Genomic DNA, 27429 nt, shown 5'->3' with positions numbered 1-27429 from the left:
CAAAGCACCATAAATGTTATGATAGTCATTCCCCCTAAAAAAACAGTAGATTGATTTCTGAGACAGTCTTGGTTGCTTGTTTCCCTTTATTTTAAATGAAATTTATGCCTTAAAATATTTAGATACAGCGATCTCTGTGTCTTATAAGTATAATTTGACTGGATATTAAATTCTCTCAGGACAGTAAAGTCTGGAGGCTTGACTGTTCTTGGATAACTTCTGCCAGTGTCTCTCCAAAGAAAGAAGAGGCTGGCCAGTTTATCAGTGGAAATGGCACATTATTCTGTTTAACATCAGACAAATACATGTTTGTCACCTAGATTTGAAAGATAATCTGCTCTGACCAGAAATCTGTTGGGTAAAGGGCAGCTGACTTCTACTCATTCTATCTGTATGCAACGCTGAGTAAAATGCAAAGCTGGTCTTTAAATATATGACTTTTTCAGCTATAACAAGAAATAGCTGTCAATGGACACATCAAGCTAAACAATGTAAAGCAAGACATTAGCTAAAATTTTAGAAGATCAAAAACCTGCAACACAAGTGGAAATGTACCTAAAATTCACTTACTCCATTTTCTTTTGCTTTCTCCAAGATGTCTACATCAGGAGAGTGAGCAGACTCTCACCTTCCTCCTTTCAGCAGTGTTCAAGTCTGAGTTTCAGACTTCAGTTCTCTCCCTCCCAGAAAGCTGCTGCAGGGTCAATATCACAGGACAAGGGCATATGGTGTCAGGAAGGGGCGGAGGAAGGGGACAGGCAAAGGGAAGGAAGAAGAAAAGGCTTTTTGCCTCTCTGGTGATGGACTCTCACCTTCAAGCCATTTTCTGTAACAAACACTCAGAACGAACCCCAGCAAATGCAGACAGAGTTTACCAGGATTTTTCTCAGACATTAATGCATTTAATTCATGCAAATACTGAACAAAATGAATTAAATATTGCAAATTACATTAATAATTTAAATTCTGTAGCTAAAAATAGTCAAGAATATTTGAATAATCTTAAAGTGTTCACATGCAAATTTTATAAATTAAATCAGGGGAGGCTGTGGGAGGTATTTTGTTTGTTTCATTGTTTTTGGTTTTGGGTGCTTTTTGTTCCTTAAGTGACAAGCCTTTCTTTTCCAGTTATCAGTTCTTAATACCAGGCTTCCAATAAATAATGTTTTGGATTTGGTTTCATTTCTTTATCTTCTATTATACAAGTTATATTTCCGGCTTTCCATATCATTTATTTCTTCTTGTTAGTCAAGATCTCAATCTGGATTTCTCAAGCTATTCTTGTGTAGGCCCAAAGCATCATTGGGTTAAAAAATATATATTTGCCCGTTATCTGCCCTTCAAACTTGTTTCCAAAATAAATTGTTGCATCTTAGACATATCTTGACTCTTTGAATGTATTAGAAATTTACTACACAGGTAGACCTCTGTATTTTCATTTTTTATTTGCTTCTGTGAGGGATGCTCTATCAAATTCTAGTATTACTTGTTCTCAGGAAAATAAACATTCATCATGAAGTAAAAATCAATGACACTCAATGCTATAGCAACTTGAATTGCTATCTCTGTATGGAATTGTTGGAGTGTTTTTTCTCATCTGATAAATAAGTCCAAAGACAAATTCTAGAAGGTGATTGGAAGTATGCATGCAATGGAAATTAAATAATACTTCATTAAAAATGGGTTTGATAGTTTTTCTTTTACTGTATTACACACACACACATACACATGAACCCACCCATGTTCTACACATAGGTGTGGGCATCTACTTAATCTATCCTCTAATGCATTCCCTGAAGGCAGTAGTTAGTGGCAAGTTCACCTAGTGAGAGCATTTTTATTCTATTTTAAGGTTAAGGGCACTCTCCAGGGATTTTATTAATTATTAATTTTTAATAGCTTCTCAAAATGCTAACTTTTACACTAGCTTTTCCCCTGCAGTAGTTCGGAGAAGCAAGAATACAGAACACACAGGCAATGGTCATTAAACCTTCCCAACCCTCTCTGCCCATAATAGGCTCTTTGGGGGGTGCTGACATCTCTCCAAGAGGATCATCTGCCCAGGCCAGTAACTAAGCAACAGATCTCCTGGTGATGGCCTTTTATTATTTGGCAAAACTGATACAAAGATAACCTAAAACAAGATATTTAACTGTGTATGAGAGAAGTCAGTACTGAGAGGCACAGGCAGATGAAATGTGGAAGCATGGCTGTAGCACTGGAAAAGGTATTCTTGGGAGAAGATCTCAGATGCTTATCTGAACTCAAGTTTTGTTCAAGAATATCAAGGAAAACAGGAGAGTAAATGTCCAGTTAATTTACCTAAATAACATCACACAAGGATAGCACAAAAGTGAAGGGTTGCTATGCCACCAGCCTTCCTGAGACATGCATGTTTTCTCAGGAAAACACCCCAACAATTCCACATGGAGATTGCACTGTCAAGTTGCTCTAGCATTGAGTGTCATTGATGTTTCATCTATTATGTCCTGGAGTAACTCTAAAACAGTGTCTGCAGTACCAGAGCTCTGGAGAAACCTGTCATGAGGTACATGGAAGAGGTCAGGACTCACTGTGACTGCCTACAACCTCCTGACCTTGAGGTTCCACTTTTGAGAAGGGACAGCACTAGGGGCAGGATGGTATTCAGAAAATATGCCAATAAGCCAAAGAACAAAGCAAAGCAGGAGCACCCTGAGAGGCAGGGAGACCTGGCAGCTCAAGTTTCTACTTCACTTAACATCCAAAAGCTCCATAAGTACCAGGCAGAAGAGGTGTTTGGTGATAACCCAAGTTCTGCACAGTAGGACATCACACACACTGTACAATCATAATGGGTGGGCATTAAACTGATTTGTTGTCCTCTGAGCTGAAAACATGAATGGGGTCTTGGAATCCCTAATGTGAAACACAGGCAAGTTACTATCTACTCTTGGTCTTTTGCTTCCCTGTCTCCTTAGTTCTGCAACCATCTCTTCTCTTTTTAACTCCTTTTAAACTTTTTTTTTCTCTGGCACATTTTGCCTCCCAGACCTGTTTTTGCCTACCTTCTCTTTGATGCTTTCATCCTCACTGTTTTCCTTATAAATGGTCCATACCTTCTGCTTGAAAAATTCAGTTCCTTCCTTAAGTCCTACATCCTGTGGCCCTTTCTCCTTAGCAGCTAAATTATCTTCCTCCATAGAAAAGGAAAGCCATAAAAGTAGGCCAAGACCATTTCTAAACTGAGAGGTGTTACTCTATTTTTTAAGACTAGCCAGGAATTAGATTTTGTTTTATTTTGTTGGCGTTGTGGGTTTTTGGTTGGTTTTGTTTTGTGGTTTTGGTTTTGGTTTTGGTTTTTTAATTAAAACCATCTGCTTTTGGAAAACTACAGAGTTGATAATTGCTCAAAGTTTCCAGTACCATAAAGCATTTTGAAATGTGATGCTTCTCATTTGATCTGCTGTTCATGACACACAGCCTGTCCCATTGCTGGCACAGAAAGCTGAAGATCATCAAGTGCGTGGGCCCATGCAGCAATCTGTGACTGTGTTCTGACCACCCAGAATATGCAACAAGAAGCTTTTGGAGGCTTTTAAAAATGAACATGAATGCTGCAAACCCAGCAAATGGAGTTTCATTTTTATTCTAAGTTTAAAGTTCAGAAAAAAGAGTTTGTGCGTAGCACATGTTGTTCTAGTCTACTGAAAACTGAGTAACGTGGTAGTATATGTAAATATTAAGAGATTAAACAGTTGGCATGCTCTGGAATACTCCAATGACATGTCCAATCACAGCAGTACCATCTGCTTTTCCTTATATGTGCTAAATTTATAACACTCTGCTAATTTCTGTAAAAGTTTACTCACCAGTTTCAGGAAATTATACTTAACAGACATGCAATATTTGGGTTTTGTGACTTACTGTTAGCAAACAGTTAGTAAAAGCCTCTTTAGTTACTCATCTCAGACAAAGGACTTTGGAAATCAATAACATCGATTATGATTCTTAACCCTGAAGGAATGGCAGTGATTTGCAATTCAAATGTTAATTCCTTAAGTTTTTGCTCACACTCAAATTTTGCCAGACCCAAAGGCAATTAGACTTTCACCTGGAGCTTGGAAACCAGTAAAACACAAGTCTGGTATTGTACAGCTAAATTAAAATTAACTCCTGTTTGGAGTGGAATTTTTTAGCAGGTTGCTTAACTGTAACTTCTCTTCAAGCAGTGATCAGTTTGACCCAAGGAGACTGCGCAATATTGGCAATATCCCCCTTGTAATTTCTCACTGACCCTCTGAGACATAGGAAAATAGAAAACCAGGCAAGGAAAGGCTCCCTTCAATGGCCATCTGGGGTTTCCACTAGTGTTTTTCCCTGTTGGCTTCACAGCTGGATGTTTTACTGCTGATACTGGAGTTCATTTAGAGTGCCTCTGCATGGTGCTGTGCTGAATGATTTCTTCCCACGGGATGAAAGGCTGAGTTATCTCTTCTTTGGGTCTGAAGGGAGCAGGTATTTCAAAGTGTGAGACCATTGAACCATCATCACCTGAGGAGACAGTGGTCTAGAGGATATTTTAAACATGTTTGACACATTTAAATAGATGGTTTCAGCTTGCCAGTTTTGGAATGGATCCTAAAATAGAAGTCACTATAAAGAATAAAGAAATTTGTTTTGGATGATTAAGAGAATATGGCTCATATATCCAAGGTGTGACAATTCCAATCACATCTTCATTTCAATTTACAGGAAAGAAATAAACTAGGCTTCATTATTGTTCATACTGCTGGCGCTATATATTTGACATGATAATCTACAGTATTAGTCAGTAAATTGACTCACTGGACTGTCCTTGATCATATGCTCCATTTTCCACTCAGCAGGGCTCTCTCTAACAGCTATATATAACCAGGGAGGGGAAAAAAAGAGACGGTTCTCTCTTAGATCATTATAAAATGATGCTGCCTTCGGTTTCCCTGTTGCTTCAGAGGTTCTAAGTGATGTGATCTTTTCACCGTCACAGATAATACTTTGCTGCTGTTTGTCTGACTTGTCAGCTCCTCACACAGAAATCCAATACTTCCCTCTTGTCACATATTCATTTCAGTAATGTGCTCTTTTGCAGGCCTTAAATGAAATAGTCTCTGTATTCCTATCTGCCTATAGTTTTCAAGTCTTGCCTTGTGTGGTGTCTCCTCGTCTTACCACAGTTGTCACATTAGCAACCCACATGAGTACTTGCAGCAAATGTAAAATTTACTGATTGTAATTAAAATTCTGCATGCTTTCTATTAAATAACCTAATTTATTGTGCATCATAATCCATAGCTCTGCTCTTCTGCCACTGTTTTTAAATGTCTGATTACTGAGCTAATTGCTCAGGCAGGTTGTTTTTAGACTGCATAATGCATTTATAGGTTATATATCTCTGTCAAAAAAAGTATTGGATTAATCTTGGCTCCTCATCTACATGTTGAGAAATTACTTCCTCAGTCCAGACAGAAGTTAAAGTCAGGGGCAGCCTCTAAAAGGGGCTAAAGGGTGAAGGGCAGCTGAGAAAGAATGAGATCTCACAAACAAAAAAGCAGACATCTCAGTAGAAGATTGGCATGAGTTACAAAATACAAACCTGTGTAGCTGTATTTCAGCAGCATACCTGCAGCTGTAATCTGTGTTGCTGCAGAAGGAAGGGGAAGCAAACACTTAGTTCAGAAAGAGCCTATCACTATTTCTGTCCAGAATGGTAAATAATTGTTCAGATACTTTTTTACTCACATTTGTTCCAGAAGTACTTGCAAGTCAAAGAGAATTACAGGATGTAGATCTGAAATACTCAAATGTGGATCAGCACATCCACAAAAAGATAAAATTCAGCTCACACTCTCCATTAGGAACAATCCCTGATGAATCTCTTTTAAACTCACTCCTGATATATTGGGCACATTATAGAACAATGTTTAACAGCACTGATTAATAATTTCAGCAACTGTAAATTGTTCAATACACTGCCTGGTGCTGGCTCTGCCAGCTGGCTCTCAAGCCAGCCATCTTCCCTGCCACCTTACAACTCTGTATTTGTAGTCTGAAGAACAGAATAGAAGTCAATAACTGTCCAGGCCAAACAGCTTCCTCTAAATTGTAATGCTTTAAAAATGCAAAGAGGCTAAAGTCTAAGCCTCTTTGCTTCGAAGGTTTGAAAGCTGCCAAGCAGAAAAGATCCCTAGATTCATATGGTACCAATTCCTAAGACATCTTTACTCTGAAATCAAAGGCAAGGAGGGAAGATTTATGGTAAAAAGAAGGTCAACATTTACATCCCACCATGTGATACTGCTTACCCTTTGGGCACCCCTGTACCCCTGGGGTATGGTGCTTTTGGCTAAATACCTTTCCATCTCCCCTCAGGTGAATGAGACCTCACCAGGGGAGAATGGGGTTCATATTTCATGGCTAAAGGAGGTAAATATTTGACAGGCTCACAAGAGTGAGGTGTGGCAGCAAGGAACATACAGCAGTGACAGGAAAAAAAGTGAGGTGCTAAAAACACTGGCTGGGATGCCACATGCAATAAAAACACCCCTAAGCTTCACATGGGCTTCAAAAAATATTCATGAAATAGCAGCTGTTAGATTCAAATACAGCATCTGATGAAAAAGATCTGCTGTCATGGTATAAGTCTGATATTCAACCCCAGCTACACAAACACTCACAAGAGAACTCACTAAAGAGGAAAGAAGTAACAGTACAGAGAAGTGTGACAAAAGCAGCAGTCTCCATGCATCAAAAAGTGAAATTCAAATAGATTATTTTTACAACAAAACAACACGATATAAGCCTCAAGGGAAAGTGAGCAAAGATCAAAGAGCAAATAAGAGACAGGCAACATAAACAGGCATCTCCAGTATCTAGAAGACAAAGAACAGCAGCATACAGCACCAGAGCATCTTAAAAGAGCTGTCATGTCTTTGGGGAAAAACATCCTTTGTGCAAACTTGAAAAAAAGGAGTATTTACATTTAGGAAGCAAGACAACATTTTCCGTGCCTGAATAAAACTACCCTCTCTCGACTTTTTTATTGCCTTTTTCTTCACACTCCTGTTTGGTCCCTATGAAAAAAGTACATTTTGTGTCTCCATTGCATGAACATCTAGCACAGGTAACAGTAAAGGCAGAATAATAAAAGTCCAACCCATTAGCAAAAAATATAAAACTGACTCCACTAGAGTTCATGACAGACAAATCTAGGACATCTTCAAGATAAGGAACAAAATGTCCGTTCTCAAAGACATTTTAAAAGAGAACTGCAACAGCTAGATAATATTTTGCTTTTACTTAAAGTCTAAATCCAAGGTAAAATTTTGGAACAGCAGCACTGACTTGGTGTTTAATGATTTCCTTTCTAAATGTTATTAATTATGAGAGCAAATAAACTTGTTTTCCCCATTGCTTTTTCTTCTTTGCATGGGCTAAGGACCACCACTCACTCCCCAAACCACCATCTTAGAAACCTGAAATGGCAGAATGAAATTGTCTTATTCTAAATCCCTAAATGTGCTGATTTTGTTCCTGCTGTTGTTTGTATAATTGTGCAAAGAGAAATACATCAGATAACAAAAGAAAACTAGCACAACTGTCTCCCCTCCTTTCTCTTTCAAACCTGCCCTCCTTGCAGGCACAGGCACTGAACTCAGGGTTACTTTGCTCATGACAAATACCCACCAAACACTGTGAGTATGTGATACAGTTTGCAAAACCATTATTCATCCTGCTTGCTTTCATCTAATACACATTTTTGGTCTTATCTGTCTTTGGATTCACCTCACACCAGATCTCCCTCCACTTCCAATACCCTTTTCCCTGCCAGCATGCACTCTTGTTGGCTCCAGTGGCCATACGTACTCCTAGTCCCACAAGTGATGCAGACCTAATAACAGCAACTCATGGCAAGTTTTAAAAAAGTATTTCAATAATTCATAAATCATCACATTGAACTGACTGCTCTATCCATAAATAGCAAAGGCTGCTCATCACAAAAATACCACCTTTGGTTTAGAAGTCCTTGAGCTGCAAAGTCCTGGAGCCCAGGAGGATGCAGCAAGGATGGATTGCTGCCACACAGAGATTCCTGTGCAAGGCAGAGCCCTGGCCCAACACAGGACAGCCTTCCTGGAATTTGTGATCTCCAGATGGAGCTTCCCACAGCACAGAGATGTGGCCAGCTGCTGAACAACTGCCTCATGAATTTCAAAGCTACACTGTCTATTTAACTCAAAAGTCTGGATAATGACCCAAATAAATGTTCCTACCAAATACCCTTGCTTTATGACTATAATGCTGCATGTTTAGCTTGAAAAGTTGACAAGTCTGTTTTTCATAAGATGTAAACCTGAAATAAGAATCGAAATTCAATGTTATGCATTTCCATAGGCATTACTAAAACAATTGTTTACGAGCATTTTAAAAAATAATCTGTAATAGAGCTATATCTTATTTCTGATAGGAATCCAGTTTTGTGGGGCCTGTGATAATAAATTAGACTGTTGCTAGCTAGAAAGGTAAAGCTGAAAGCAAATACTACATGGAAAACACAGTGAGTAGGTTGAAAAACCAAAAAACAGCTTGGCAAATGAGGATGAGCATCTAGGCTCATGCTTGGTAAAAAACAGATGAGAAGCAATAAAAAAAGAAGCTATATGGAGCAATAAACTTGCAAGTAGCAGAAAAATTTAAAAAAAAAAAACCAAAACCAAAAAACAACCTAATCCTCTTTAATTTTGCTAGAGAATTCATAGCTAGAAATATTGGTGAGGCTACCTGGAGTGAGAAGCATGATACCCAAATGTAAGATGCTCAAAAGAAGAACCAGGATTAATAAATTCAAGAAAGCTGAAGCCCAGATAGGGCAGAATATGCCAATATATGGAAAAACTGGCAATTACTAAGTAGAGAGGCACAAAAGAAATCCAGAGACCTCTGTGGGAAATGCAGTGTAAAGCTAATGGAGGGAGAATAGTATCTAAAATAAGTTACACCTCTTCTGGCTTCTTGTCTTGGACACACACACACAACACACACAACATACATGTGTGTGTGTTCCAAAACAATTGCCCTAAGAGGGACCTGTCTGACCAGCTATCATTATGGTCAAACAAGGAAACTGTAGTCAAATAGTTGCATCATTTGCCTCTATTCCTCCAGAAAGGATGGGGCAAGAGCTTGCAAATCTTGAAGAAAGGCCATTGTCTTCTGCAAGAGCCACTGGAAGGTTATAAGTAAAACACATATAGCCTATTAGTAGGGCAGGAACACTACTGAACAACAGCACATAGTGATTTTTCAGAAGACTTGATTATCCACTCATTGGTGTATACACCACCCATTCTAGACACGAAATTAAACACTTGCACCAGAAAAATACCCCTTAATCCATCTAACTAGGTATGTAGTTGTGAAAAAAAAGGCCATTAGGACCTTGAAAGACTTCCAGACAGAAGATACCAAGGGCTGTAAAAGAGCATCCTGTGGCACACAAGCTCTCTCTATCTCACCAGCCTGTAGCAGCATCACACTTGATTAGACTTGCTAGAATTTATCTTGCCTGTGAGGATCAGAACAAAAAAAAAAAAAAAAAAAAAGCCTAGAAGATGAAAATTCTGCTGATGGGGAAAATGAGTAGATTTGGTGCCTGATCCCACTGAGGAAGTCAGAAAGAAAGCTGGCATAAGTTAGGAGACAACAGATAGATAAATTGAAAACATTGAAAGTTTGTGCTAGACAGTGTCAAGGCTGCTACTTGCAGATGTCTGTAAGGCTTTACATCCTGAAGAGGAAATGCATAAGTTTCTTTACTAGAATGGTGTGCAAGTTCTCACACTTGTGCAACTCAGATAATCTCTAATGAACAGTTTGTGATTTCTATTTTACAGTAGTTGTTCTTTTGACAGATGAAGATTACAGAGAACCTGGAAACAAGTCTCTACCACCATCAGGCTTGGGAAGGCTTAACAGAAAAGTAAATGAGTCACAGGCAGAGCACTTCCACATGACTAGCAAAAAGGGTTATATCAAAACAGACATGGAGAACCATTTGAAGAGAGTGAGGTGAAGCATGAAGACAAAGGTGTCCTGTCTCCTAAGAGTCTTGTCATGTTATTGCAGAGAAAATAAAACCTTGGACCCTTGGTAAAAAACTTACACTTATACAGGTGTATTATTTGTATGTACAAATGCACACCTAGTATTTGTATGAAAAATGATATATACAAGTTAAAAATCAAATTACTTTAAGAGTTATGTCCTTGCTCAGAGAGAAGTTACAGGATCAATGCAGAAATTCACAGGTAGGATTCTGGACTTCTGGCACCTCATGTGTCCTGGCAAACACAGCAGTTTTTTCTGACCTTTCCAATCTGTTTCTCCAGCAGCTAAAACAGTCTGACATGCTCAGTATGGCTGATATATTCAAGCAGCCACTGGAAAATGGAGCTTTTCCATAGTAAGTCCTTGACATTGATCCTGCTGTAGATTTATACTGTGGGAAGAGCCGGTGGACAGTTCTGAGATATGGCTGAGAGTTCACAGAGAGTGGAAGTGAATAAACTTTGAGTGACTTATGGTTTGGCTTGGCATGGAGTTTTTGGATGCTCTCCACTCAAAATGAGTCTTTGCGAGGGCTCTGGCAAGACTCAACAACAAGTGCTCAGAATATGTAGGGTTTCAAGGTGTTTATTCCTTCCAGTGCAACTATCTCTAGCCCTCTCCTCATGCTGTAGAAAAGAAAATCTTCTTCCTCAGCTATCTACTACTCACAGTAACATGGTGCAAGATTGGTGTTATCCCCCACCAAAAAAAACCACAAACCAAAACAAAACAAAAAAACCCCCCACAAAACTCACAAAAACCACAACCAAAATTACCCAAATACAAACAAACAAATATATCAGGCCACAATAGAAATACACAAGTACAAACTATCATATTATAGTAAATAGCACACTTCTCCAGCAGTGGATCAAGAGGAATAAACACATCTGATCATTAAATCAAGCCACATGTATCAGAATCAGGCTCTGAGTGATCAGTTTGCCATAAGAAAAGCTGTCAACTTGAACAGGAATACCTATAAACAAGGCTGGTTTTCCCCAGGGTCAAAAAAAATAAAGGTGAAGAAATAAATGGTTTCAATACCCCTTTTTTAAAAGTACTGTAATAACTGGATTTTACTGGAACCCATGAAGTTTTTCAGACTTGAGAGAGAATGAGCTTTCAGCAGTCTGGTTAATGCAATTTGGTTTTGAACAATGCCATTTGGACGACATCATTACAGAATGCTTCACAATTAATTACATTCAAATAGCATCTTCTATCCCCTGTGGAGAATGAGATTAATTGGGTCAGATGTAAATATGCATTTTGTGGATCCTACTGAACGCTTGCCCATCTCACCAGTTTCCATGTAATTTGATACAAGTGGTGTAGTATGCTCTGGAGATCCACAGGGCGAGCAGGGCTGCTGGTGGGGGTAGGAATGAGGACGGAGTGCTGGCATTCTCAGCCTGCATTATGCTTGGCTCTAACTGCTCAACTCCTTCACTCTCTTGTAGAAATACTAATTTATGTTTGCCAACACTGAAATACTTTTTTTGCTGTTGAAAATGAGGCTTGGGACAGAGCTCAGAACTGATATGAAGCAACACAACAGACCCCTGGCAAAGATGGATCAGAAACTGTTCCCTCACTGGCGTCTTCACTTCCTCCATTGGAACAAGGACCTGGCCATCATAGCAGTGAGAAACCCTGAGAACAAAGCCTTACTGGGTGCTGACTCTGGGCATGGAAACAATCAAGATAAGCCACCTACAAGGAAAGAACAAAGGAACCAATTTGAGGCAAAGTTTTCTCCTTTGCTGCTTAAGCCTATATCTTGGGATTGTGATGGCTTTTCACTCTCTATCTGGAGTCTTGGATAGGGGCAGTGTAGTTTAAACATACACCTGAAGTCTACTTTCCTTATATTTTTTATAATTAACATATATTTGACAATTTTTTCACTGCCTTTTTTTTTTCCTGTGCAATTAGGTGGGCCAGAACACATTCAATGAAAGAATCACCATTTTCTAAAATAATCTAGAAAACAAAAGTCTGGTGTCTGTGGCAGATGGTTCTTGAAAAGCTGCTTGTTGCTTTAAAGCTTCAAAAATAAGAACATTTCTTGTCTCTTTCTAACTTCCTCTGCCCTATTTTCAGTTTGCACTCTCCCCTAGGTATAATAAGAAATAAGACATTTGCACCCAGCTGGAGAATACCTTTCATGAGCTGGAAAACTGCAGAGTTCATTTTTGGTGTGTCTCCTGCTGTTCATGAGTAACTACCAGGACAAACTCACTCGAGTGAAGTGCAGACTTCGGTCTCTAAGGCTCGTCAGTTCAGAGCTGATCCTTTCAGCCACTGCATGCTGGGTAGGTACAAGAGAGGACTCGGAGTTTCTAAAGCAAAGTTTCACTACTGAGCAAACAAGAAAAAACTTTATCCTGTACTCCTGACTTTTCCAGTCCTACCCATCCCATGTGGTACAGCACACAGCCACTTCATCAACCCGGACTGAAAATACTGTAATATTGCTGGTTTGTAGCTTATGTCCTGTTTCTATCCTATTTAACCATAGGAATAATTTGTTTAAGTATTTGCAAGCTGGGCAATGTCCTGCATGATGTCCTGCATCATGATGACATGATGTCCTGCATCATGTCATGCTTGCTGCTTTGGTGCCATGCATGGTTTCAATATCTGTCCCCTGCCCCAGAGCGAGTTTTGTTGTACCACTGATCATTTCAGTGGGTATTAAAATTCATCATTCTGCATCCTTATGTACTCACCCACAGTTATTCACTTCTCTGGTTTCCACTCTTTCTAGACTAGCCATGGTTTCCTTGTTCTCATTTCCTGTGTGTTTCTTTTGTTTGTTTGTTGGTTGGTTTGCTGTGGTTTCTTGTTGATTTGGTTTGGTGCTGTTTGTTTTGGTTTTTTCCCCCCAGAAATTCTAAATTCTAATTTTTTTCCTGATTTTGTTTTCTGGTTTTATTTCTACTCTGGTACCTGGATTCAATTGCTCCAGCTTGTGTACTAGCACTCTACCCACTTCAATGATTGTTTAGATATTTAGGTCTTTCTCAGGAACTGGCATGGCATGTTCCATAAATTAGTCTGCCTGTTGTTACAGAATGTTTCATGGTTTTTTTATTTGGTTTTCAGAATTCTCTCCCTTGAAATGCAACTATCCATTTTCTCTTCTGTTTCTCGGTTTGGGGCAAAAAATCCACCCCACACAGTCCATCATCTTTTTGTGGCTGAAGCAGTAAAACACACAAAATATACTAATTTATTTAGAATTTTTATCCTTCCCTTCTCCAGTAAGGGAGGGAAAAGCTTTCATTTCACTTTCCATTTCCCTTGTAAACAGGACACTATTGGAACTCAATTTTTCTCTTCCACTGTTTCTTTGTCTGTGTTTGCTTTTCACTGGAAAGTCTACATGCCCAGTAAACTTAGTCTCCCTACCTGGTCAGACTGCTCTTATTAGAATTTTTTGATCCATTCCTTGGATAACACCCCCATGGCTGAACTGCTTTTTTTTTCCTACAGGTTGCTCTTTCTTTGGGAACTCATGTCTAGATTTGTGCCCAGAGCTAGACTAAGGATTTATATCAAGATAATTCTCAAATTTGAGATGATGGAGTTTTTTAAATGTTTAAAGTATGTGAGGTATGTCCGTATTATAAACAATACAAATACTTCCACTGATATTAACTAGGGCCATTGTGAGCATATTCATGCTCAATATAAAAAGACAGCCAAGGACATTCAGACAAAGCCACAAAGTGACATGGCAACATGATGCAGTGAATTGTGTCTATTGTTTAACTACAGCTAAATATTCACTGCAGTTGTATGTGGGACTATAACTTCAAGCTAAATTATAATTTTGATGTATTTATCTTCTACTACATTTTTTTCTTACAGCTACATTAAAGTACTAATGCAATTGCCCTGGAGAAATGAAAGTAACCACAGTATCTTGAGGATGTTTATCTACAGCAGAAGCTACATACACTTTAATCCATTAAGTAAGCAAGATGAGAGAGAGAGAGAAAAAGCCATTCAGACTCAGATTCCTATTTTTCACAATGAAACTCATGTGTTTGAGCTTGTTCAGTGAGTACCAAAAATAGCTCAGCAAAAGGGCTTTCCTTGAGCACTTCTATTATTCACATGATGCGGCACCTTACATAACGCGGAGCGTGCACATCCTCCCGCCGAGTGCGCTGCGCACGGATGGCAGCAGGGAAACATTCCCACCAGGGACAGGAGTGCCAAGTGCTTTAAAGGCAAAGTCAGGCTGAAGGCACTGATTTTTTTCAATGGGCAAGTCTAAAAAAACCTCAGAAAATTATTTGGGGGATCTGACGGAGGGATTTCAGTATGATTAAAATGATAGAGACGGTCTATAGAAGCTGGTGTTACTCAATGCAAATCTCTTCTCCTTTTGAAAGGTAGAAATACTGTATTATCTCAGTAACTTTGTCTGGACACTTGTGGTACTTGCTTCACCCATGGCAGCTCCATCCATAGGCCAACAATTCTCTGAAGCATTCGACCAGGTGCTCCCAGCTTTGCTTAGAGAGTTATCCTTTGCTTCTGTAATCACACTTAGTCCCAGTCCCAGCTCTTACATTTGAAAACTCCATTTGTGCCCCCTTTACTAATCTGCATGCATATGAGCCCCCTTGGTTGCAGCATTGTTATTTGTATTGCTCTGTGTGCCCTGTACACAAGATTAAACCTGTCACGTCTTCCAGCTGCAAGCTATCACATATTACTTTAAACTTTAAGAGTCCCAAACTTAACCCCTAGTCTTGGTCACAGTGGTAACCATCACACATATAATTTAGGAAGTCATCTTTGAGAGGATAATATGAATACTAGTGTACTGTGACTCATTTTGATTGCTGATCATATAACATAATAATTATAGTTTTCAAAAAGGGATGACTGAACCTGTGTAAACAGTTCTGCTTCCCTGGAAGCCCATCATTTTGAAAGCTAACAAATAATGTTTATTAAAAATCATATTTTAAAAATAAGTTATTTTCAAATGATCTAGCACCATGAAAATTTAGATTTTAATATAATGTAACTTCACTACATCCTCAGTACCATCATACTCCTGGCTTCTGCAACCTGTATTCTCTATTGTACCATGATATACAAGAAATAGGCAACCATTTCTTGCAGCAATCAAGTATTAAATACAAGTTAATTTACACTGATGGGTTTGTTTAACTTGATCAGAAAGACTACATGAATCTTTAGGACAAACTTTGAATGCTTTCTCCAAGAGAAACTGTATGGGGAAGACAGGCAGAGTGAAGCACTGATAACCTGAGGATATAGGGATTTTGTATGTGTGGAAGATGCCAACAGGTCCTGATAAAGCTGTCTTTTCAAATGGTTCATCTGTAATATAATTTCTGGATGATCAACAATACAACCCAGACTCTTCCTAGAAAAACAGTAACAATCTGATAATTGACTTAAGAGATTTGATGGTCTCTTAAGATGTCTGCTTTATGCACTGGTCTGAGGGTTGCAGCACCAAGAACAACAAGACCCAGCACAGACAATAACAAAAGCAGTGACAGAGATACAGGCTTACAAAACTAAGAACAGGTATTTTCTTGTCCTGTAAATCAAGCTGCAAATCCAGGAATCACGGCCACATGTGCTTCAGCACCTTTTTCCTCTCCCTAGATTAGAACTGAGTGATGCAGTGTAGATACTAAACCACAGTCTTACACCATCTTCTCTTGACTATGACTTTCACATTGGCATTCAACATAAGCTTTGGTTCAACGAGCAATATCTCAACAAGTCAAGTTCCCTGCTTGTGAGGCTCCTTGTGGCACCACATGTTCTGTTCCTATGTTCTCTTCTGTGCTTTAACATCCTTCTCTTGAGCAGAAAGCTTCAACTGTGGTAGCATTGCTCCAGAAACCTCTGCCTTGCTACATCTCCTCTGTTAACCTCTCAAGTGTGCATCACTTATGTGATGGGAGTTCTCCAGGGGAAAACAATACCAGAGCAGCTCCAGCTCTTAGGGCTCTGCAGCAAAAGCACTGCAGTGACACGGCCCCTCTGTGTACTGCCCTGGCTGCCTGTGTAATGCACAATATTCTAAAGGAGAAGAGAGGTTTCTACAAGCTTCCCTAAAGGAGGGGATAACCACAACTTACACAAACTTTAACTGGACTACCAGCACTTTGAAAGATGCACCAGCGAGATATGCAGCACTGAGTACTTACTTGGACTACTTTTGTAGTTGTATGCATCAGCTTTTCAGCGGCAGCATATTAATACTGACCATAGGCGCATAGAGAGCGCCTGATTTTTTTTCTTTTTGTATTCAGTTTTTGTATATATGTAAATATAATTAGTTCTACAATAGAAACAATCCAGAAATTAAGGTTCTTTACTACTGCTTGATGTTGTAGCTGTGAAAGTGAATGATTTATTGAATTGTAAATCCTCTATCTTAATTTTGCTGTGTAATGTGAACTGTGGGTTTTGCTTTGATTTTGGAAGCGACTAAGTCCCTTTACAGTCTAAAAAATTCACTGAATTCATCAGCATTTTATAATAACATGACTTTACAGAGCTTGATCAAAGTTGGAAGCCCTTTACAGCTCAAGAGTGGCTCAGACAATGTTTTTGTTCTGGGAAATCAAGTCCTGAAAGATTAAAACACAAGTCCCATTTTATGTAAATGAACCCATTTCATTCCTCAGCCACTAGTAGCAAGCAGTGAGCTGCACACTAAGCTAGTTTCTTTCTCCATCATTGATTTTATTACCTCCACAACTCACCCCTAGTCTGGATGTATCAGCTGTTATCATATTGCTTCTGATCTGCTACGTTACACTGTGTAAAAGATTTCAGCTTCATGGCTCTTCTCCAAGCAAATAAAAAGAAACCAAGGAAATACTTTTTTTCATTCATAGCTATTCATACTCCACTAAGCAGGGCTCAGGACATCACGATGAGGGAGGCTGCAGGTTGACAGTTCAGGAATAAATAAAAAACCACAGCAACAAAACAATATTTTGTTATACATACCACATTCTGTTGGAACGCGCTCATCTGCAAGATGACACAATGTGGGATTTACTTTCTCAAGGCATCTCCTATGGCACTCTCCCCCCACCCCATTCACTCTATCTTTACACAGGACCAAGCTGCTGAACATGCATGCACTTTCCTTAAGAGGTTTGGAATAGGGGTGGCATAGCCCAGCCACAGTAAAAAGCAAGCATTAGGATGGGCCATAAGAATGTACAACATGAAACTGCTGTTCATGCTGGGGACAGTACTGTGTATTTTTGGGGGAATTTAGCAAAGAGAATGCAAGAGACTACTAGTGATGCCAATCAAAATGGTCCATTTTGCTGATTTATGGCATCGTTGCACATACTAAAACTCTCTTGCTTTCTCTTTTCACTAGAGCTTTACCCTCAAACTTGAATTGCCGATCTGATTCACTGTCCCGTAAGCTGATGACGCTTTGCTCCGCAAGCCATTCATGCGCCGCACGGACTCAACGCTCTCATTCCCAACAGCCACAGTCTGTGCCTGTCCCCAGAGTGTCAGCATAGATAGCAGCAGCAAGAATGGGAATACCACAGCAGTAACATGACGACACGCACACACACAACAGGCAAAGAGAAGAATGGCTTGGTTAGAGAAGACTGACATGCAAAACAATGAGAATCACTTTCAAGGCAAAATAAACTGAGAAAATCGTGAGAGACAAAATCAAGTACAGAGATGCAGAAAAAACCTCCTAGAGAAACTGCCTTAGTAACATTGTTCCCTATTTTGAAATTTGTGCAACCAGATTTATAGGAAAAAAGCCAGCCTATGCAAATGGATAGGTGTCACTTACTCAGCTGCATATTTCCTTTTATTCAATTATGTTGTTACCTATTTTGCAAAGAATCCATGCACCACATGGCTTAAGATAAAAACAAGTCTTCTGATGATTTGGTTTTAAATAACTTTTTTTCACAGTCAACAAAATAATAGTTTTTGAAGCAGATTAATGACCACTTCCATGGACCAAAATCTCATAAATTTGAGTAATGTCACTGGATACTGATACTTACCAGGGATGGCTACTTGTTCACCTCTAAACCAGATCTTGCATCCAAAAATGAAATTACAGATGCCATACAGAAGCTTCTGCTGCTGCCATGCTAGGTTTGAAAACAAAGGCTTCCAGTGGCAGTGTGTGTGGCCTGCAGACAGGCAAGCATCTCTGCTCTCTCCTGTAATCTAATCTTCACTGAAATCTCAATTCATCTGACAATAATATTAAACTAGAGAACAGCTTTCTTCCCAGAGTATCCATCAAATATTACATTAGCTACAGAACATTTATTAGACAGACCTGTCAAAACATAAATGCCCTGTACCATTGTTGTCATCCCTCTTGTAAAGGAAACTATTATTTGTGGCTTGAAGCACTTGTGCAGCTCAAGTAAATATTTACTTCACCTAGCAAATATATACGTAGAGTTTATAGTTCCCGATTCTCTAGACATGTGAATGATCATGACTCAAATAAAACTCAATTTTATGTCTACTCTTGTCTTCCCATTTACTGGGAGAAAAAAAAAAAAAAAAAAAAAAAAAAAAAAAAAAACCCCAAACAAACAAACAAAAAAAAAAAGGAAAAAAAAAAGAAAAAAAGAGAAAAAAGAAAGAAACAAACCAGGACAGATGGACAGACTTCCTAAAATTATTTCTAGACTGATACCTAGGTTACAAACAATCCCCTCTTCTACATGTCAGCCACTGATATAAAATTGTGATAATGACACTCACAAAGAAGTCTTTTGCTAAAAATCTAAAATTTAAATCAGTTGCAAACTGTCAAAGGACAGAATCCAGAGAGGAAATTCTTCTAATCCTTCTCCTTTTCTAAAATAACCATGTTTCCTGGTTTCAGCTGGGAAAGACACCATTTGCTGGTGGCGTAGGTGAGGGCAGAATTGCCAATCATTGCAATGGGTATTCCAGAGAATCTCCCATTTTAGCACAGCTAACTAGGGCAGTACTAGAAAAGACAGATTTCAGGCATGTTCTGATGACAGCACATCTGGATAATATCATTCCTCTGTCTGTGTCATTGCATCCAACTGTTCCTTATCCACTGGTGGTGCCACAGAGTAGCACAGTATTTGCAGAGGTCCAGCTGCCTCAGCAGTTACATGAAGAGAAGAAAATTCTTGGAACTGGTGACCTATTACTGACATTTGTCAATAACTTCATAAACTGCAAATGAACCGAGCAGCCAATTGTGAGCTCTTTATCAAGGAGTAAATCACTCAAAAGGAAACTTTAGAAAAAGACTCTCCTGCAAGGGCAAGAAGTGAGGTAAGAAATCAGCTACACATGAGCAGGGCTGTCAGGGCATATTCAGACACCCCAGGTAAAGATCAGCTGTACCTTGTTTTGTCTTCTTTGCCTTCTTCGAAGCCTCAGAAACTCTTTGTGCTGCCGTGAAACGAAGTTGACTGCTGCATATTCCAGCAAAGCAGCAAAGACAAAGAGAAGACACACAGCCATCCAAATGTCGATAGCTTTTACATAGGAGACCTAGAAAAAAATAGGACACAGCAGTTATACCTCAAACTACTTCCTAAACTGAAGATATTGATGTGAAAAAAATAAACATTTTTGCACAGCATGAGTTCCATGACGTGGGTTTTTCTTGCTCTGTGTTTTGATTTGTTAATGCATTGGCTGATAAAAAAATACATAATTCAACTATTAATGAAAATGAGTGCCCACAAAAAATGCACAAATGAGCTCTTGCCTTTAGAGAAAGAACAGGATTACTTTAACAAAATACAAATGTTCTTATAGTTGCAATAAAAGTTTGGAAAAAAGAATACAAATACAAGATATTATAAAATACCTACTGAAAAAAAAACTATAGAAAGTTTTAGAAAGTTTATAGGTTTCATCTTTTTAAATTTTTATGAACCAATTACCATAATGCTTAATAATATCTATTTGGTATCCATAACCTCAAAGTAAACTCAGGGTATTCTATTGTATGGGCTGATACAAATTTATCAACTAAATATTCTATCCTAGTTGCTTGAGACCTTTACCCAACATCTCTGTAAGAGAAATAAATCTTCATAGATATTATCTACTAAAAATACCCAAATACCAGCTGCCTCTCTTCTAGTAAAAATCTATTCTGATTTGAATTGACTGGTCCATATTAAAATCAGACATATTACAGCACTCCAATGTCACACGATTTTTATCATATTACCCACACTGTGCCAAACAGTAGCCAATTAATGAGCTACACACTTTGCATATCAAAGGCACATTCTCCATAGGTGTTTGGTCTCTGCCTTTCTTTGTAGTCTTGCAGTTTTTAAGCAGAGATTTTATGATTAGGTAACAGCAGGTTGTCTCTTTTGTTTATCAGGTTTTACCTCCTGAATGGAATTACAATGATCTGACTTAATGTCTACAATATACATGTGAGCTAGTTGCATAAACCACTTTGACATAAATAAATCAAGGAATGAAGAAGAATGGGTGTATCTAGGATGCAAGGCATTTGAACTGTTTTACATGTCTTCTCCACAATGAGATTAATAACACCCCCATACAGATGAATCAAGAGAAGCAAAATGGATTGTACCTAAACCCCAAAATATTATAAACATTTAGATAATAACCTGCAGGCAAAACATTTCATTGCAGTCGAAACATATAGTGGCCTGAAAAGGCAGCAGAAAGGGATGATGTGTTCCTGACACTCATATTAAGGAGACTGAATCTCCACCTTGGAAAACTCCACATCTATCCTTTGCATACTATTCTAAATGACCTCACTCTTTTGGCTGGACAACCATTCAGTAATGGAAGGAACCACACCTCTAGGTGTAAATTGCACCTCTAGGTGCAAATAGGTTTTGCTCCTATTTGCCATGTGCTTGAATATCATCATTTTTCAAAGCCTATTAAAGACCTTTTGTTAATGTTAAATGGAATATACTGTACTATGTGCTTCAGCAAACAATATGAGCAGAGGAACTGGCATTTAAAGCACAACAGAAAGGATACAGAGCTTCATCCTGCAGATCCTGAACACTGAGAAGGACATTTTAGAGATGCCAAGCACCATTGTTCAGCCTGCATCAGAGCAACATGCCTTTCAGTTGCAATAGTGCAGCTCCACGTGGCAATACCCACCATACAGCTCACACAGGCTGACATGCAGCAGGCTGAGGTGACACCATGGCTCTGTGCCTTTCAATTAGATACACAGCAGGTATGTAGTTCACTCCCCATGTATAAAAAATTGTACAAGTTACATCTTTACTGAGCAGCTATGAAAACCAGAGAAAACTCGACAGTATCCCAGATGCTCTGTGCCACAGGTTGAGGCACAGTAGGAATCAAGTCACTGTAATTTGTGTAAAATGCAGCTGAGATTAGGTTGTTTGCTGCTTTCCTTGAAGGGGCAGTTTGTTTCCTTTACAAATGCCCTTAGGAAATGTATTAAACATGAATAAACAGCTGGACTGTGCTGTCTCTGACAGCACAATACAAGGAGCTGAAGTCAGAAGAATCAGCATTTCTGACTGTGCAAATCCTGTCCTGGTGGGCCTAAAGCAGAGAAGGCAAAATGATAAAGGAAGCTGTGAGTTAGTTGTCCTGCCACTTACACTGTGCTACCATAAATGGCATCTACATAGCTGCTGAGCCAGCTGGATTATTTTAACTCCAGCCCGCTGGGCTGGAATCAGAGAATCACGATATCCTTGGCAGACACATAGCTTGTTCTTTTGTTTGGCCACTGCCACACCATGGCACAGCTTTAAATGGGAAAACAGAAAGCAATTGCTTCCAGCACTACATTAAAAATAAATAAATGGTAAAATCCTGCAATGAGTAAAAGCTGACACCTTTGTTTACAAATCAGTTTATGCAGTCTACCTATGAATCCTCAGTATATACAGAATTGTGATGCTCAAAGCCTAAAATCCTATGGAATTTTCTGTCATGCTCGTAGAAGCTGGAATCTGCAAAACTGAGTAAATCATGAAAACCTAGACGCATCCATTGCTCAGGCAGGTTCTTCCATCAAACTCAAAAGCAACATTATCAGCTAGGGGGTTTTCCCCCAGATCATAGTAAAACATTAAAACTCATGTGTTTGTTCAACTTAAAGGCTAATAGCATCAGCTTTGATAAGGACTCATCAGACAGTGCTCTCTCTTCAGCTTCCTTAACCACCATGTCCACACTTCATGCTCCATACTCACTCCTGGACAGTAGGACAGTGCAGACTGGTTTTTGTTGGAGGTTTCTTCTCACCTAACTTAAAAAAGACTACGTACATGCAGGGATTTTTTCAATTAATGCTAAGAAACAAGCAAATTTAGGACAAATTTATTCTAAGTGGAGCATAGATATCTATACTATAGTCAAATAAACTGTACCCTAAAAATGCCAGTCTCTCCTTTTTGACCAAGACTGGAGTTTTGGAAGGCTATTTCAGGTATACATGTATGTTTGATATACATTAACTTTGGCTAGATAAAGCCTATGAATTATCTCTGTTAGTCAGTACCTTGGTGTAATCCTAATCAGAGCAGAGCAGAATAACAGAAACGACCCCAGATGAGCCTTATGTAATAGAGACTGTTACCTAAGCATTTGCCACCTTTCCTGTAATTTCACTTGCAGTACAGAATCCAGCAACAATAAAAATTCCAAATTAACATTATTAAGCTAGCATGAATAAAATGAAAATTAAGTGGGGTTGTTTTTCAAAGGTAGACCTTGTAAAACTTCCACTGAAAAGCCTAACATTCACAGTACACTGGCTCCATTTACTATAAAATACTTTTAGAAGTGGATATTTGGAAACTCTGCCTTTTTCAGTGTTATGTTCAGAAAGCTTAATAAGATTTTCTTGTCTTTTTCTTTCTTTAAATAGCTGCTCCATTTTTTACTGCATGTTGCCAAGCTTCCTCCCTAATGCTGTTTGGGAGGAGGTATTTAATGGCTCCCACCAATAAAACCATAAATTATATCAATTATTCAGATGCTTTGTAAATGTTTTAGGGCCAGCTAATGAGGGAACTTTTTCCAAATTAGAGCTGTCTGCATCAAGAGCCAAGTATGGTAAGGCTAAGTATAGTAAAAGTGACAAAGCTACTTCTTTCCCTTCGTAATTTTCCTCATTTGTTATTTGGCCATACCCAGTATTTTAAAAAAGACCAGCTTGTTCTCCATGCACTGCTGTAGCATCGCTGGCCCGAGTGAAGTTCCTGGAAATGAAAGTACAAGAAGAATTACACTCTTTGTGAAGCACTTGAGGGGATTAAACCTTCCACTTCTTAAACTCTTTATTTTGTCACCGTGACTCTCCCACAGCTCTTGGGCCCCTTTCGGCACAGTGCCGTGTGTCACCACCAGAATGAAGAACGCCTCTGTGGGGAGAATCCAGGGGAAAACATGGTCATGGGTCCTGCAGCTCAGCAGCTGTCATTTGCTGGCATTTTTTAATCAACTCAAATGTGAGCTCTGTTTTGGCTACAATGCCAGTCTCATGAGAATCTAGACAACTGCTTTAACTCTCTGATTCTGTCAAACAAGTGTAAAATGGAAATAAAGATACATCCATCCTCTCCCAGAGTTCTGCACTGTGCAAATAACTTCAATATGCAGTGAAAGGTACTCAGTTTGTGTTAAAAAACACATATTCACTTTTTTTGGTAGGAAGAATCTTATGAAAACTTAGCTTTTACTTGACCACAAACCTCTGTTTTTACACAATGCCATATTCTGGGCAAGCTTTTTTGAAGAATAAAATTTTTAGCTACCATGAAATCTTACAATTTGAAATTAACTTCTCCCATGCATTAAAACAAACTCTTGGAGAAAAAGGTTTCAAAGAATTTTTCAGACTGGAAAGGTGGAAATAGAATAAAGTATCATTTTAAATCAAAACTGAAACAAAAGTTACTTTAAATGAAAAGTGAGCAATTTTCAAAACAAAACAAGAAACAAGCAAGAAATGTTTAATTTAAACAGGGTGAAAAATTACTACTACCCTCCCTCTATTATTCAGATTCCATATGAAAGTGTCCACCTTGCTCAGCAGGGATTCACAAGTTGTTCCAGCCACCCAAAATTGCCTTTTTTTAGTGAATAAACTAATTTTTGCTCTATTTCTATTGCTGGTTCTGCCAAGTCATGAGATGCTAAACCTCCCACTCACTGCTGATGCAGAAATAAATGCTGACTGTATTCAAGCCAGGAAATGTATGGGAAATATTTATGGTTTGATTTTCCTTCAAAGATAAAGGGAAATTTTCTTCAAGTCTTTGAAGAAGATCAGCGAGTTAAGGTATTTCCACAGACGTGCAGAGTGCCCTCTGATCAGGGGCCAGAAGAGGTGATCACAAGCATGTAACAAAATTCACAAGCTATTTTTGTTCTGCTAACCATGTAAAAATACAGGCCTGGGTTGTGAGTGGTCACAGCTACCTCTGTGCCAGCTCCATCCAATTCCCACTGAAGAGAGAAAGCAAGATGCCCCCCATCTTCAGGGTGGAGCTGGACCTGAAGAAACTGCAGGAATTAAAAAAAAAAAAAAAAAAAAAGAGTAAACTTGTCTTCCAGGTTAAGCCACTTTAGAAAAGCAATAAAATATTTCTTTTTAGCATGGGCAGTGTCTATTGACATTTTGATCTTTCTTCTCAAATGCTGTATTTCCACCTTTGAAAAATGTAATACCATGAATACAAAATCAGTTTGCAGATTGGTGAAGCCAATACTGCTTCTCCTAAGGCCATATGAAGTATTGGCACACTCATCATGTGTCATTTTGTGCAATCACATGGTGTAATTGCCTTGTGTTTCCTATTCGTGAGAATTCATTCTTTCTGTACAGTAAATTTAAGACAGGATGCAGCATTTCCACTTCATCCTGCTTGAGCAGGGAGTTTGGACCAGATGACCCACTGTGCTCCCTTCCAATCTTACCTATTTTGTGATTCTGTGATTCAAAAGCCCTCAACTTCTCTAAAAATAGTATGACTATTTTGCAGACAAAGAAAAAGAAGTCTGAGTGATAGCTTAAGGCACTTTTTCTAATGGAGCAGGTTACAGCTGAGAAAACAAAGGCTTGTGATTTGGACAGATAATGGTGCTGGTGCTTGGTTTGGGAGCAAGCTGTGAGATTTTCCTGTGCCTTGATGATGCAGGGACAGGCTGACCTTTGCCAACAAGCACCAAGTAACACTAACTGAAATTATAGCCAGGGTCAAAAGCTCACTTTTACAAGTTGATAGTCAACTGCAGGTTGTAACACTTCTAAGATGACAATAATGTCTGGAAATGTGTCATATCTCAGGAGTTCAAACTCAGCTCAGACCACTGCAGAAATAGTTAAAGTATAGAGGTGAAATGCTAAGTTATTTGGAAACTGAAGGTTCTGGTGGCCCGGCCTAAGAATTGTGTTGAGTTCATGACTTGTAAAACCATGGTAGAGTGGAACTTAGATTGAGCAGAGCCTTAGTCCCCTGAGTAGACAGATTGAAACTATAGAAAAAGGATAGGGAAACAGTGAAATTTTGTCTGCTCATTATTTATTATGACTTTGGCATGCACCAGGGCACTGCTGACTTTTCTCGTTGCCCTGATCCTGAAAAATGCTGGGGAGGAACAGTTTGGGAACACCAGCTCAGACACATCTTTAACACTATGTGTAAATAGCAATTTGTGGTTCTTGCAACTCTCCAGCCTGGTTGCCTCTCTCTGCCCTCTTGAAAAGATTATGGCTGAGCTGGCCAACAAGTGTGTGCCCTTCAGGAGTGTTGGAGACCAAGAGGCACCTCGCACCACCCAATGCCACGGGCAGAGGCAGCACTGTTTGGTCAGACTTCAGAGAAGCCAGCAACACCCACAATCTGTGCTTCAGCTGTCACAGGAATAAACCTGCAACTCCAAACATCAGCTTCTCATCACTTGTATTCTGCACATCTTTGGTCTTTCCCTTGGTCTCACTTTGTATGTTTAGTCTTCTTCTGTCTTCAATAAATTGATCTTGAATAAGCACTTACACCATTTGACTAAGAATTTTTTTCCCTTGAAAATCAACCAGATTTCCGATAAAGCTTTCTTCAGTCAAAGGGAGAAGAAATATTCCTGCCCCACAAAAACCTTAGAACTCTGTGCTCACACAGCCCCCACAGGTTACCATAGCCCTACCATTTTAGCACATCTCATTGCCCTTCTTTTGGCTTGCAAATGCAGCAAGTTCATATTAGCAGAAATAAAATAAATAATACCAATATTTGTAATGTTTCTTGTGTATGAACCAAAGAAAGTAACCAACAGATTGGTGCAGCCATGGTGATTAGTTTACAAAGGTGACAAATAAGGATTGATGTCTCTGCTACAAGGAAGCAGCTTCTTATTGCTAAGTAATTGAAAAACATTTATCACACAGAAACACCCCCACACATGAGCTGAGCTCAATGCAAATTGAGAATTATATGTGGCTGCATTAAAATACAGGTAAAAACATATTCTGTCAGCCCTTGCAGATAGATGACAGTCTTGGGTCTCGTTTACCACAAGAAGATTTGGCTCTTCCTTCCCACTGAAATCAACAGATAATATTTCTTTAATGTCATTAAATGCTCACTTGAATATTTGGACTCTAAGTGGTAATTTTTTCAGAGGATTAGAGCTTGATAAAAACAATCACTAAGGAGAAAAAAATTGAGAAATATTGCATGTTTGCTAGCAAGAACCACCAGCCTGATCTTTGAACAATGTCATTAAATTAATAAAGAGAGTCAAATGCTGATATTGACCAAAGAAGCATTTCTATTTAAGATTCACTTGAAATCAGAATTCATTGTGGTATGTGTCTGAGCACAGCAGAGTGCCTACTTCTGTAATGCCAGCTTTCCTGCTGTGATTATGATTTTCTGATTTTTTTTTTTTTGTTAAATCAGCTTTAGAAAACTCTTTTTGCTTGTAGATCCAGAAGTTCTTTAGTTACCTCAGGTGAAAAGTAATCTTCATTCACCTCAGTCACAGCCATGCAGGTTCAGTTATTACTTCTGCCATTCAGTTAGGAAGAGTTGGACCAAATTGCATTATTCACTGACCTTTGAAGAGTTAACTGACTCAGTGCATGACTGTTATCAAATAACAAATCAGGATTTCATTTTTGCAGCAATAGGAACAAATCTGTTCAGTCCAAGTAAAGCAGGTAAGGACCACAGTAGTGGCGTATAGCAGGGTAGCTACTGTGATCAATAGTAAGAACAT

General features: G+C 38.9%; 1 protein-coding gene across 8 annotated transcripts in view; it reads right to left on the bottom strand.

Annotated features, from left to right (window-relative positions):
• The window catches only part of GLRA2 (glycine receptor alpha 2), a 119732-nt gene that overhangs the window by 8334 nt on the left and 83969 nt on the right, over positions 1 to 27429 (bottom strand). For 6 of the 8 annotated variants that reach the window (XM_031503777.2, XM_077781615.1, XM_077781614.1 and 3 more), the window contains exons 8-9: positions 19546 to 19695; positions 17548 to 17667 (exon numbers count right to left, since the gene is read on the bottom strand). In XM_031503777.2, coding sequence (XP_031359637.2) covers positions 17548 to 17667; positions 19546 to 19695 — 270 coding nt within the window. The remainder of the gene's footprint in view (positions 1 to 17547; positions 17668 to 19545; positions 19696 to 27429) is intronic. The other 2 variants (XM_031503776.2, XM_031503775.2) reach the window with 1 other exon arrangement.

Source organism: Lonchura striata, chromosome 2, assembly GCF_046129695.1.
Source record: "Lonchura striata isolate bLonStr1 chromosome 2, bLonStr1.mat, whole genome shotgun sequence".
Classification (NCBI taxonomy): domain Eukaryota; kingdom Metazoa; phylum Chordata; class Aves; order Passeriformes; family Estrildidae; genus Lonchura; species Lonchura striata.
This window is presented reverse-complemented; position numbering and strand designations above follow the sequence as displayed.